The sequence below is a fragment of the Arachis hypogaea genome, chromosome 12 (genome assembly GCF_003086295.3).
Source record: "Arachis hypogaea cultivar Tifrunner chromosome 12, arahy.Tifrunner.gnm2.J5K5, whole genome shotgun sequence".
NCBI lineage: Eukaryota > Viridiplantae > Streptophyta > Magnoliopsida > Fabales > Fabaceae > Arachis > Arachis hypogaea.
Window position 1 is genome coordinate 103,378,029 of NC_092047.1, and position 13,106 is coordinate 103,391,134.

General features: G+C 33.0%; 1 protein-coding gene across 1 annotated transcript; it reads right to left on the minus strand.

Annotated features, from left to right (window-relative positions):
* Positions 1-4,634: 4,634 nt before the first annotated feature.
* LOC112727971 (UPF0481 protein At3g47200) lies at positions 4,635-7,526 on the minus strand. The gene is made up of 3 exons (XM_025777929.3): positions 7,295-7,526; positions 6,826-7,209; positions 4,635-5,949 (listed from the first exon to the last, which is right to left on the minus strand). Exons 1-3 carry the CDS (start codon positions 7,307-7,309, stop codon positions 4,831-4,833), a joined length of 1,518 nt encoding a protein of 505 aa, XP_025633714.1. The 5' UTR covers positions 7,310-7,526; the 3' UTR covers positions 4,635-4,830.
* Between the last annotated feature and the right edge of the window lie 5,580 nt (positions 7,527-13,106).

The window sequence follows — 13,106 nt, forward strand, 5'->3', positions numbered from 1 at the left end:
TATTAAATATTAAATAATTTTTATATAATCATTATCAATATTAATATATTGATAAATAATAATATGGTTATTAATTTATCTTTCTATAAATTAAATATAGTAATAATAATAAATGAAATTAATCAAAATATAAATAAATTATCTTCTAATCAATAATAAAAGTGAAATATATTTTTTTATAAATTATATACAATAAATGATATTTAAGAAAAAAAATCTATACTACATTTCTCATATCCTCATTATATATTTTATAGATTATTTAATTATTTAATAAAAGAAAGACAAAAAATTAATTTCAAATAATAATAATAATAATAATAATAATAATAATAATAATAATAGAATTAGTTACTTAGATAGATAAAAGTATAAAATGCGTTAATATTTTAATTAATTTTTATTTTAATTTATGTTTGAGAACTAATTATCAAAATAGATATCCAATACAAAATTCTTTAATTTATTGACAAATATTAAAGTGGAATTGAAAAAAAAACAGAAATATAACTTTTAACTAAATAAATTTATTAATTAAATAATGTTACGATAATATTTTGTTTTTATTAAGTTATTTTAATATATAATTTTATCTTATATTTTTAGATACAAATTAGAGTCTAATTTTAATTATTGATAGTATAAAATATTTTATATAATTGTTTAATTATGTCTATTTTTTTGGATTATCATTTAGGTGAATGCAATCAATATAAAAGATAGTTATTTTTTATAATTTGATATTACGTCATTGAATATTTGTGTAAAACTACTTTACACTAATAGTGTATCAAAATTATAAATTGTACCTTAAAAGGATCAACTTCGATGAAAAACGAAAAATACATTCTTATTCTATGAAGTAGTAAAAGAAAAATAATAAATATAAAATTATGAGTTGACTCTCAAATTTAGATTCATATACCACAGAAAAATACTATATATAGACTTTAGTAAAACAAAAATAAATATGTAAATTATTGATTATTAAAGTAATTTTTTATTATATACAGTAATTACACATCATATATTAATTTTATTAAAATTATATAATTTTTCATAATATGATTAGAATCATTATCTTCTATCATAATCAGAGAAATCTCAGATAATAAATAAAAATATTATACCTGATATACATAAATTGAAATAAAAATATATGTCTTGAAATTTAGAAATATAAATTCTATTATATCTTTCTTAAAAGATTGAAAATATAATAATATTATTTATGTGAATGAGTAATCCTGAGATCAATAAAGTGTAAGTATTTTACTTACAATTATAAACAAAATGATACTACCGTGCCGTTATTGTGCAATCTTTTATATCTCATCTCTTCCATGGCAATCAGTTTGAGTAAAGTACGTAGTGCTAGGAGATGGCTACATGATGTTAGAAATATGCAAACTAGATTCTTATAATCAAATTCTATGAACAATACCATTAACCCAGTTTTACAATTATAATAAACTGGATTTGCAATTATAATCAAATTCCATAACTATATATAATCAAATTACATTCACATTTATAATCAAACAAATTCACGGTTTAAATGAAGATTGTACATGAAACATTTGTTTATATATATATATATATATATATATATATATATAAAGTATTTATTAGATAAATTATAATAATATTTTAATATTTTATTAATATTGAAATATAAATAAAATTTTTAATTATTTTTAATAATATAAAATATTTAAAATAAATTTTTATTTTAATAAATAATAATATATACTATTTCTAAACTTATTTTAAGAATATATATTAAAAATAAAGTTGACCACGTTATCTAGGTGTATCCAAATATACTGAAAAAGTATTTTTAATTTTTTATTAAAGCATAGTTGGACACGAAAACTGCATGTCCGACAAATGTTGGATGAGCATCGGACGAATGTCGAACATGAAAACTTAACAAAGTGTTCGTGCTTGGTAGGCACCAACTAATGCAGGTTCACAAAACTCGAGTTAAACACCAAAGTAGTCCTTGAGATTCACAAAATGTACTGATTTGGTCCCTGACTTCCCAATTGCACTATTTATGTCCTCGACTTTGGAAAAAATGCACCTAGTTAGTCCTTTCCCCCTTTTTCGTCGAAACTCCTTCCCGGCGGAGTGATGTGGCAATTTTTTTGCCATGCTGGATTATGGAAAACGACGTCGTATTAAGATTTGGCGCTAAAAAATGAAAACGACGCCGCTTCAAGAAGGGAGTTAAACACCAAAAGTTAAGACCCTCGAGATCACTTTGCCACTTCATCTTCTTCATCTCGTTCGAATTGAAAACTCCATACCCCGTAGTTTGCTAGTTTTGCTGAGGTTTTTTGTGGTGACACAAATTGGAGACGGTCGAAACGTGCTAATCGGTCGTTCAAAATTGGGGAAGGAAGGAGCAAAGCTTCCTCGTGAAGCCCCCTAACACAGAGGTAGGCATGCATTGAATAAAATATTTTTTTAATTTATTTTTTATTGTTAAGGTATCCATTGTTGTGAGTTTGAGTTGGAAATTTTGTGTTGGTTGATAAAAAATCATTGAATGCTATATTATTAGGTAAGATTTCTTGCACTAGGTGGTGTGGGTTTGAATTTTGTGAATGCTCTATTTTTACATAGGGAATGAGGGTGTTTCTATAATGGTAATGTGATGAAGTATCTGTTTTTAAACAATATTGGATTATTTTTTACTGTAGTTTTTTTATTATGTTATCAATAGCATACATTAGATAAATTGTTATACCTATTTTCAGTATAGATGGAAAAATTGTTGGATATCATGTTCTACAATGGTGGGACGTTTAAGAAGAATGATGATGAAAAACTGGTTTACTCACTTGACAACCGAATAGAACTCCCGTCTCCCTCATTTGCACGTCCAATCATCCTTCTACCCAGCACAGCAGTTAGGGTTAAAAAGGGGTTCAGGGACCACATTGGATTTCAAATTTTCCATGGCCATGTCATGTAACTAGGGGTGGCAAGCGGGGAAGCCCGTTCCACCCCGCCAGAAGCCCGCCCTGCCCCGCCTAGTAAGGCGATCCCAGAATTCCAGCCCGCCTCGCTTAACGGTGGGCTGGCGGGTCAGCGGGCTAAGCCCGCCAAATATCCTTTTTTTTTTTACTTTTAACTATTAAATAATATATATAAAGGTATAAAAAAATCTATTTTGTTTTTTACTTTTAACTATTATAATTTTATATTCACAAACATTAAAATCTTTGTAATTATAAATATCTAATAAACATAATTATAAACTAAGTTTTCATCCAAAACATAATTATAAATATTGTTCCCAAAGCAAAATAAATATAATCCAAAACATAATTATAAATATTGTCTCTAAAACAAAATAAACATAATCCAAAACACTCCATTTTCATCTTCATTCTCTTGTAAGTTGGGTTGGAGAAAGTTGGGTTTTGGCAAAAAAAATTGTAAAAATACCCCTTACCAAAAAAATACTAAGCCCGGCGGGGAAGCCCGTCCCGCCCCGCCAAAACCTGCGGTTTAAGCGGTGCGGGTTAGGCGGATTTTTGCTATTTGGCGGTCCCAATTTTGCAGCCCAACCCGCCTTTTTTGGTGGGTTATGCGGGCCAACCCGGCGGGTTTAGGCTCGTTTGTCACCCCTACATGTAACCGTTGAACCCTCCAGCAAGGCAAAAAATTGCTACATCACTGCCGCCGGGAAGGAGTTTTGCGGAAAAAGGGAAAGGGACTAACTAGGTGCATTTTTTCCAAAGTCGAGGACATAAATAATGCAATTGAAAAGTCAGGGACTAAATTAGTGCATTTTGTGAATCTCAGGACTACTTTTAGTGTTTTACTCCACAAAACTCCAACACAAAACCATGCCCTTCCCCTCTTTTCTTTGACATCCTCCGGCGGCAGTGTCTTATAGGCAATTGCATGGTGGTTCAATGGCTATTATTACTCACAGTGTGCCACTACGGTGCTTGATGGGGGTCACTAAGGTTGGTAAAGGTTGAAAGGTGATGCAGTTTGAACACCCATCATCCATCACCATACCATCTTTCCCACAAAGGAGTGCAATTAGAAAACAGTGCAATAAAATAACTAGTCTATTCGTGATTCATCATGTATGTTATGTTGGAGGTGAAAATAGAACCGAAGTTATTATGAACAAATTTAATTAAGTTTACATATATGAAACTCGTTCAAAAAAGAAATAAATAGATAAATAAATTGATCCCATCATTTTTAATTCTAATATACTTCTAGTGAATTTCTTTGAACTTGTGGATGGTTAATGGATATAACTTTTTTAGATACGAGTTTCAATATTTAGAAAATCATGTTATGAATAAGCGTTGTTCATAAGTATGTTTCTGAGTTCTGACTTCTAATCATAAATCTGGTGGTAACCTGAAGGCAGTTATGTGCTAATTATTACTTGGGATAGCCGTTAATTCATTTAAGGTTGCTTTGATTTGCTGTGTTACAATTATTGACCTTCTAGCAGAATTGTGGTCAATTGAGAAAGTGGTGAAAATTCATGCTCACTTTATTTCTTTGGAAAAATTATATGTTGATCTCACAAAATTAGTTCATTAATTTTGCTGTAATTGTAAGAATATAAGGATCATAATAGAGTTGCTTGATTTCTTTGACAATCTCAAACAGAACAAGACAAAAGATTTCATTCACAATAATTTCAGGAAAACACCTCTTCAATGTTCAACATGGACCTAAATCTCTTCCATTAACATACACAAGCTTCAATATCACAATTGTGCATTCAATTTTAAACTTGAAAAAACATTAAGAAACACAAATAGCACTTTTCTTGCTGATGCCTTAAGAGCCACTAGTTGCATTATGTGCCTGCTCAGCTGAATAATGTGTCTGCTTAGCTGAATAATATGTCTGCATAATTGTGAGAACAAGCAACACAATCGCGGCCACAACGCCGAAAAATTTCCACACTGTTGGGATATGATCGCGTATCAAAATCGCTAGCCAGTTCCACCAATAGAACACAAGAGTCTCAAGAACATGCCTGCACCTATGCCAAGTGATTATAGGCCATTCGCGAAACGCTTTCGTGACCAATGTAGTCCGGTGTGCATTAAGTTTCATACAGTGGTCACTGTAACTTGAATCCATGTGATCAACACCATCAGAGATGGTGCGAAACATTGTCATAATTTCAGCATTGCTCTTCTTGAACTCATTCACTATCACTCCCTTTTTCTCCAGAAACTTGAGGTCATGCTCACAGCATATCAAAGTTTGGAAGAACAAAGCATAGGAAGTGTACTTGCCTCTTATCCAAATTCTGCTCTGCTCCCAAGCAATCAAGTTTCTCCATCTCGCTTCCGTTGTTTCCTTAATATGCAAAGCCGGTATTTCGAGTATCTTGTCTTGCTCATTGAAACTTATGTTAAAATCAAATATGTCCACAAGCTTATGCTGATTGTTAACACTAGTATTAGCATTGACATTACCATTTGCAATGCTGTTGCTATTTGTTGGTTTAATGGTTATTCCTGCAGCTCGAAGCCTAGTAGCGCATCGCTTTAGTTCTCGGCATGCTTGTCTCAATCGTTTGGCTTCTTGATTGTTGTCTTCTTCAACTGTGGACAAGTGCATTAAGTGAAGCATATGAGCCGAACCATGCCGGTCTTTTGAATTGTAACCAAAGGCTTTACGCATGACATCGGCCACACGATGATCTTCTGCAACCTTGTTACGGTTGTAATTGTTGTTGTTTTCAGGGAAGACATTATTGTACAACTTCTTGAGAACAATGAAAGGGATCTGATTTTCCAGCATCGAAATATCATTCAGCACACACTGCACCTTCTCCTCTGTCTCTAAGAATGGGTCATTGGAAAAAGTTTCGCCCTGGTTTGTATGTGGATCCATGTATTCCCCAAGCCTATGGAGAAGTTCTAGCAAGAAACAGCCATCCACCTGCAACATGTACAAATGGACCTTGTTCAATGAGTAGAGGTTGCATTTGAATTTCAACTGAGATAAAAATACAAAAAAAGCTAGTTTAGCTGTGGAGTCAGAGACAAATTTTGTCTTGTATGTTATGTGCACTTTAAAAAGAAAAACAGAAAAGATTTTGTCTCTATCTCTTCTATCTTAGTCTTTCCATCTCTGTAATCTTGTCTCAGTTAAAATCCGAACACTTTATTGTAAATGTATCTCCTTTCTCACACATATTCTTATGTGCCTATAATTATATTTTTGTCACTTTTCAACTACCAAACAATATGACCTTGGAAACCAGAGAGTCAACCCCAGAGAGATTTAGTTCACTTTCTACTTTTTGTGTAACCTATGGCAATATCTCCTGCTCCAATTAGAATTATACAAAACAGGAGACACAAAAATTCAACATCCGGTTATTTCCTGACTAATCAATTGACACAACATGTCATAACAAAATCATTTAATGTGTTGGCGACATGTGAATGAAACAAACGACACAGATAAATACTAGGGAGATAATATCTAAATACATAACATTGGTAATTACATATTTATTACATCTAATATTACACAACTATTCTAACGATAATTAATGAACGTTAAATAAGTTAACTGTGGGTTGTTTGGACTAAGTTCTTTCTTGTCTCACAAACGCTATTGTTATTTTCACAAGAGCAATGTTACATGATTAACAAAATTTATGATTTTCGAACAACACCTTGCTAACAAAATCTTAAATCTTAAATCCTAATAGTATAAAAATAAGGCGTTGGCACAAAGTGTTGCTAATATTAGCCTCTAACTAACATTTCTCTTGTCGCAAAAAAGTAATTAGAGTAGGGCGATTACCAACATGATTTTGGCGAGGTCCTGGGGATCCAAGTCGAGGTCACCGCCGTAGGAAGCGCGAACCACCTTGTCAAGCTTGAGAATTTCCTTACCCCACTCTCGGGGTCCTGGTTCTTTGTTTTTGTGTCCTCCTTGGTTGTTTTGCACCTTGTGGTCAAGGAAGGACTTGGCGTAGCGCCATTTGGGTTCTTCCATTAAGAGAATCTGCCTTGTGGCTCCCCTGTGTAAGGGTCCTACAGACACCAATTTCGGCTTGTAACATTCTTGTTTTGGGGCTCGAATCTCGTCTGGGATTCTTGAAATGCTGCACGCTTGAACTTCTCCGTGATCAAGAGAACCCAGCATCACTTCAACGGGAATCATCCATTCACTTTCGTCCTTCGACTTCAAGTTAGAAAGAGAAAACGATTCATTATTGGTATCGAATTGAACAGAGAAGATAAAATACCGGAAAAGGAAGAAGTTATACCTTGTCAGGAGTCATGTTTATTTCTTAACAGCAAACTCGTAGATACAATAGCTCTGGCTTCTGAGTTCTGATTGCTACAAGTTTCTCAGCTTAGAAATGATTTTCCATAGGACGAAGAATCTGCTATGTTTCTGAGTTCTGACTTCTAAGAAAGTTACAACTCACAACAACGGAGCAAGTCAATCTGAAGTCAATTTAAATTATTGTAATAAAAGCATGGCCCAAGAATCATATTAAATTAATTAGTGACAACTATCTAGTTCAATAATGGTGTTACCGTCAGTGATATTAGGAAAAAGACTAGGATATATATTTTAAATTAATAAAGTAAGAAATTACTTATATATATGACTCTCATAATTTTGATCTAAAGCTGACTAAATTTTTATTTTTTACTTTATTAACATTTTTATTAAAAAAAATTTTGATCTGTGATACTAATAATTATTATTTGATAAATTTAAAAAATATAATCACCAAACTGTTTTTGAATAAAATATTTTTTATACTATTCTTAAAATATATTATTAAGATACATGTTCCCAAAATTTTTATTATTTTCGTGTAAAGTATATAAACTTGGTTAATGAGCATTTTAGTTTTTAAATGTGCAAGATCTAAAATGAAAATAAAAAAATTTAAATTTTAAATTTTAAATTTTTAATAAAATCCAATTAAAGATAAAATATTAGGTTTTTTTTTATTTATATACGCATGGAAAAAACATTATTTTTCATAATGCGCATACCTTAAAAGTGTTTTTGAAATGCGCATGGCCATTTTATGCCAAGCATTTACGAGATGGAATTAACCTTCATTTTAAGGGAGGTGCACATGAAATGAGTGAGGAGTACTGTACGCATAAGAGAACCCATTCCAAGAAAGGCAGACACAAAATGGAGCAACTTATGTATATCAGCTACGAAATGGAGCAATTTGTGACGGACACACGCAAAATGGGGACTTTAATGGAGCTGAACACGAAATGGACCACTCCTGAACTTCAATGGGGCTAAACACGAAATGGACTACTCATATATGGGTGATGGATCATATATTATTCGGGTGCGTGCATAACTCATTCTATAGTTAATGTTCAATCTTAAATCAATTGAATTTCTTACTCCATATATGTAATAAAATGTGATGATGATTATAAAATTAAAATTTTCCAACATTACACCAATTTGATGAACTTTATTACGATTATACCTATTATTATATTGCACATTCTCATAATTTGATGAGTTTTATTAAGATTATTCCTATTATTATATTGCACATTCTCATGCTCTTAATGGATAACATTATAAAATATTATATAAATTTAATTTTGGATCATTTATATAAATAAAATAAATGAAGCTCAAAATTATACATACTTCTATACATTGAAATCGAATCAACTTAATTCGATTTATACAATATATGATTTTAAAAGTAATTAAAATATTATATCAATTAAATTATCATTTAATTTGTAAAATTAAGTGTAGAATGTAACACCCTCACTATCAGAAGTCACGCTTCCGGCTGCGCTTCTCTGATAGAAAGAAGTATTACGACTACTTTACATACTATATTAAAATAGGAGCCTGTGACTCGATACTGTATCGCTGATTCCTTTAAAAACTGGAAATAAATACTTTATCTTAAGAAAAATACAAACAGGCATAGATTCATATATATACAAGACTCCTTACATAATATCTCATAATATATATATATATATATATATATATATATATATATATATATATATATATATATATATAACATACAACTCATATCCCTCTTACAAAATTGTAATAACAAAGACGAGGGAAGAAAATAATCTAATTAATTCAACAACATATAAACCGAACGCAGTATAACTTCTCTTAAAGCTTCTTCTTCCGGTTCCTGAAAAAGTAAGCTGTAGGGGGGGTGAGAACCTAACCACACGGTCTCACCATGGAGTTTCAAAGTTGTCATAAGGAGATATTTGATAGGAAAACTATTTTCAAACTTAGTGATTATCATTGCCTTATGAATCTTTTAAAAAACCAATAGGTAATCATTTAAAACCTTTTCAAAGAAACAATGTTTAATCTTTCAGAAATCCGAAACCTTTCATTTCTTATAAGAAAATCTCAATCAGAAACCAACCACGCAATCAAACAACACAATCATTAATTCAGCACCAAAGTTCAATCTCAAATGTAGCACGCCAGGACAAACACAGGCAAGGCAGACAAGGAAAGCACAATTAGGCAGCAGTTACAGCAAATAGTTCAAGTAGCAGTTACGAACAGTTTAGCAATTAGGCAAACCAAAATAAGTTCAAACTCAAGCAAAGTATACAAATGCATATGATGCATGCCTGTCCTATGGCTAATGAGGCTCATCTGTCGGTTATCCAGCCAACCCGACAAGTCTGAATTGTACTTAGACTGTCCCCCGACGTGCATCCCCAAGAGTCTATGCATAACTTTTTCTCAAATAATCAATGTTACTGGTGCACGAAATTGTGATCATCAACAATGGTGCCAAAGGACTTGGAGCTCTTAAACGTGAATCACACTTTGTCACAATTCCGCACAACTAACCAGCAAGTGCACTGGGTCGTCCAAGTAATAAACCTTACGTGAGTAAGGGTCGATCCCACGGAGACTGTCGGCTCGAAGCAAGCTATGGTCACCTTGTAAATCTCAGTCAGGCGAATTCAGATGGTGATGAAGAATTGATAATTAAAAGATAAATAAAACATAAAATAAAGATAGAGATACTTATGTAATTCTTTGGTTGGAATTTCAGATAAGTGTATGAAGATGCTTTGTTCCTCCTGAACCTTTGCTTTCCTATTGCCTTCTTCCAATCATTCATACTCCTTTCCATGGCAAGCTTTATGTTGGGCATCACCGTTTTCAATGGCTACTTCCCATCCTCTCAGTGAAAACGTTCCAAATGCGCTGTCACCGCACGGCTAATCATCTGTCGGTTCTCGATCATGTTGGAATAGGATCCATTGATCCTTTTGCGTCTGTCACACGCCCAACAATCGCGAGTTTGAAGCTCGTCACAGCCATCCCTTCCCAGATCCTACTCAGAATACCACAGACAAGGTTTAGACGTTCCGAATCTCAGGAATGGCTGCCAATAATTCTAGCCTATACCACGAAGGTTCCAATCTTAGATTAGAAACCCAAGAGATACACATTCAAGCTTGTTTGCATGTAGAACGGAAGTGGTTGTCAGTCACTCGTTCATAGGTGAGAATGGTGATGAGTGTCACATAATCATCACATTCATCATGTTCTTGGGTGCGAATGAATATCTTGGAGAAGAAATAGACTTGAGTTGAATAGAAAAATAATAGTACTTGTATTAATTCATGAAGAACAGCAGAGCTCCACACCTTAATCTATGGTGTGTAGAAACTCCACCGTTGAAAATACATAAGTGATAATAGTGTAAGCATGGCTGAATGGCCAGCCTCTAAGGTCTAGGGACTAAACGTCCAAAGATGAAAATACAATAGTATAAGGTCCTATTTATAGAGAACTAGTAGCCTAGGGTTTACAGAAATCAGTAATTAATGCAGAAATCTTCTTCCGGGCCCACTTGGTGTGTGCTTGGGCTGAGCTTTGAAGCTTCCATGTGTAGAGACTTTTCTTGGAGTTAAACGCCAGCTTTTATGCCAGTTTGGGTGTTTAACTCCAGCTTTTGTGCCAGTTTTGGAGTTAAACGCCAGAATTCTTAAGCTGACTTGGAACGCCTGTTTGAGCCATCAAATCTTGGACAAAATATGGACTATTATATATTGCTGGAAAGCTCAGGATGTCTACTTTCCAACGCAATTGAGAACGCACCAATTGGGCTTCTGTAGCTCCATAAAATCTACTTTGAGTGCAAGGAGGTCAGAATCCAACAGCATCTGCAGTCCTTTTTCAGCCTCTGAATCAGATTTTTGCTCAAGTCCCTCAATTTTAGCCAGAAAATACTCGAAATCACAGAAAAATACACAAACTCATAGTAAAGTCCAGAAGAGTGATTTTTATTTAAAAACTAATAAAAATATAATAAAAACTAACTAAAATATACTAAAAACATACTAAAAATAATGCCAAAAAGCGTATAAATTATCCGCTCATCAGTTACTCAATAGGGGGTAACATTCCCAGGAATTTATATAGTGCCCGGTCACACACTTACGTCGTAGGGTCAACAGAGTATCGAGTTTTCAATCTGGTACACGTGGTGACAAGCCACGGCACTTAATCCATGGAACCTCGTATCTAAGATATTTTCAAATTCATAAGTCATGTGAATAATTCAAAGTTCACATCTCAACATTCTCAACATCATAATCATTCATCAATCTAAATCTCATTTCCAAGTTCCTTTCAAAGCCATATTTCAAATAAAATCCTCATCATCCTCTTTTTCATTCTGTTCATTAACAATCTCAATTCCAAAACAAAATTCTTTCTTTGATAGACAAATCAATCTTAAAACTTATAATGCTTAAAAACAAATCTTTTAATTAATTACTTTAAATAAAACTTTCAATTTTATAAAATTTCGGCAGCATCTCCTCTAAAACTCGGACACTGCCATCCTTTTTGGGTCCCATCCAAACATCTCTCAAACCTTTTCTCAACCATTTCAAAATCTCAAACATTTTCCAGAATTGAACCAGTGCCAATGTCAAATTATTTTCAAATCAACCAATTCTAACAATAAAACTCTTTTTAAAATCGAATCAGCTCAAATATTAAATCATTCATAAAATCAAACCAACTCACAATCAAACCGCTTCCAGAATCAATTTATTTTCATATCTCAAATTATTTTCAAAATCGTTTCATTTATATTACTAAGTAAACTCTAAAACCAAGAAAATCAACCTTTCTTAATAATCAAGTAAATGACATTCCAAACTGGTTTTTATCCACAACCACACACCACTCACGCAATCAAGCACCCAATAATTCAGTCCAACAAACCATCACATCCATAAGACAAATATAATCACAGAAGTAAATCTCTTTGCATCAATATCTATTTATCACAACTCTGTAATATAAAATAGATTTTAAGAAAACCCCTACCTCGTTTGAAATTCAACTACGCGACAAATTGCATTTCTATTCTTATCCCACAGAGAAAACAGAGCAACAGCAGCTCCGGTGACTACGCAGCACCTTGATGCCGTACACAACAGTCATAGAACTCAGCAATTAAGACCCGTAACTCGATTCTATAACACCAAGACCTTAGATCCTCAAATAACTTAAAACATAAATACTAATTTAAAGGTTTCGGAACGCATCGCTTACCCAAACAAGGACGAACGGCTAATGTAATACCCGGTCTAACCGAAATTAATTAAATAATAAGTTAAATGGGAGCAACTATGGTTGGAAGATTTGGCAATTGAAATTTGATGATTTAAATATGATATTTGGATTCAGTGAATTTTTCCGAGTCGAAGAATATAGTTTTCTGCGCAAAAGCGCGCAGTAAAATTTTGACCGGCAGTACCAGCTGAGATCTGTCTGGTACTACAGCTGAGGAAATTGATTATGAATAAATAAGATTAAGAAATGAGGAATTATAATTAGGGAAGGTAGAAATATTTGAAGTGCGATTTAGAGCGCTAATCTTAAAGGTTTTGGTCCAAAATTGGGCCAACGGACAAAAATAAGTGAACCGGGCCTAAGTGGGCCCAAGACCCAACATATATAAACATTAGTTATGAGTATTTCAGCTCATTTTGCCCTAAAGAAGGGGTGTTGGGCGCTGATTTGAGAAGAGAGAAGAGAAGAGA

What these genes read in the sequence shown, in the direction of transcription:
- LOC112727971 (XM_025777929.3), bottom strand. An exon ending in ACCTCGCCAAAATCATGTTG is followed by an intron (nt 5,950 to 6,825) that starts GTAATCGCCCTA and finishes TACATGTTGCAG; the next exon opens with GTGGATGGCTGTTTCTTGCT.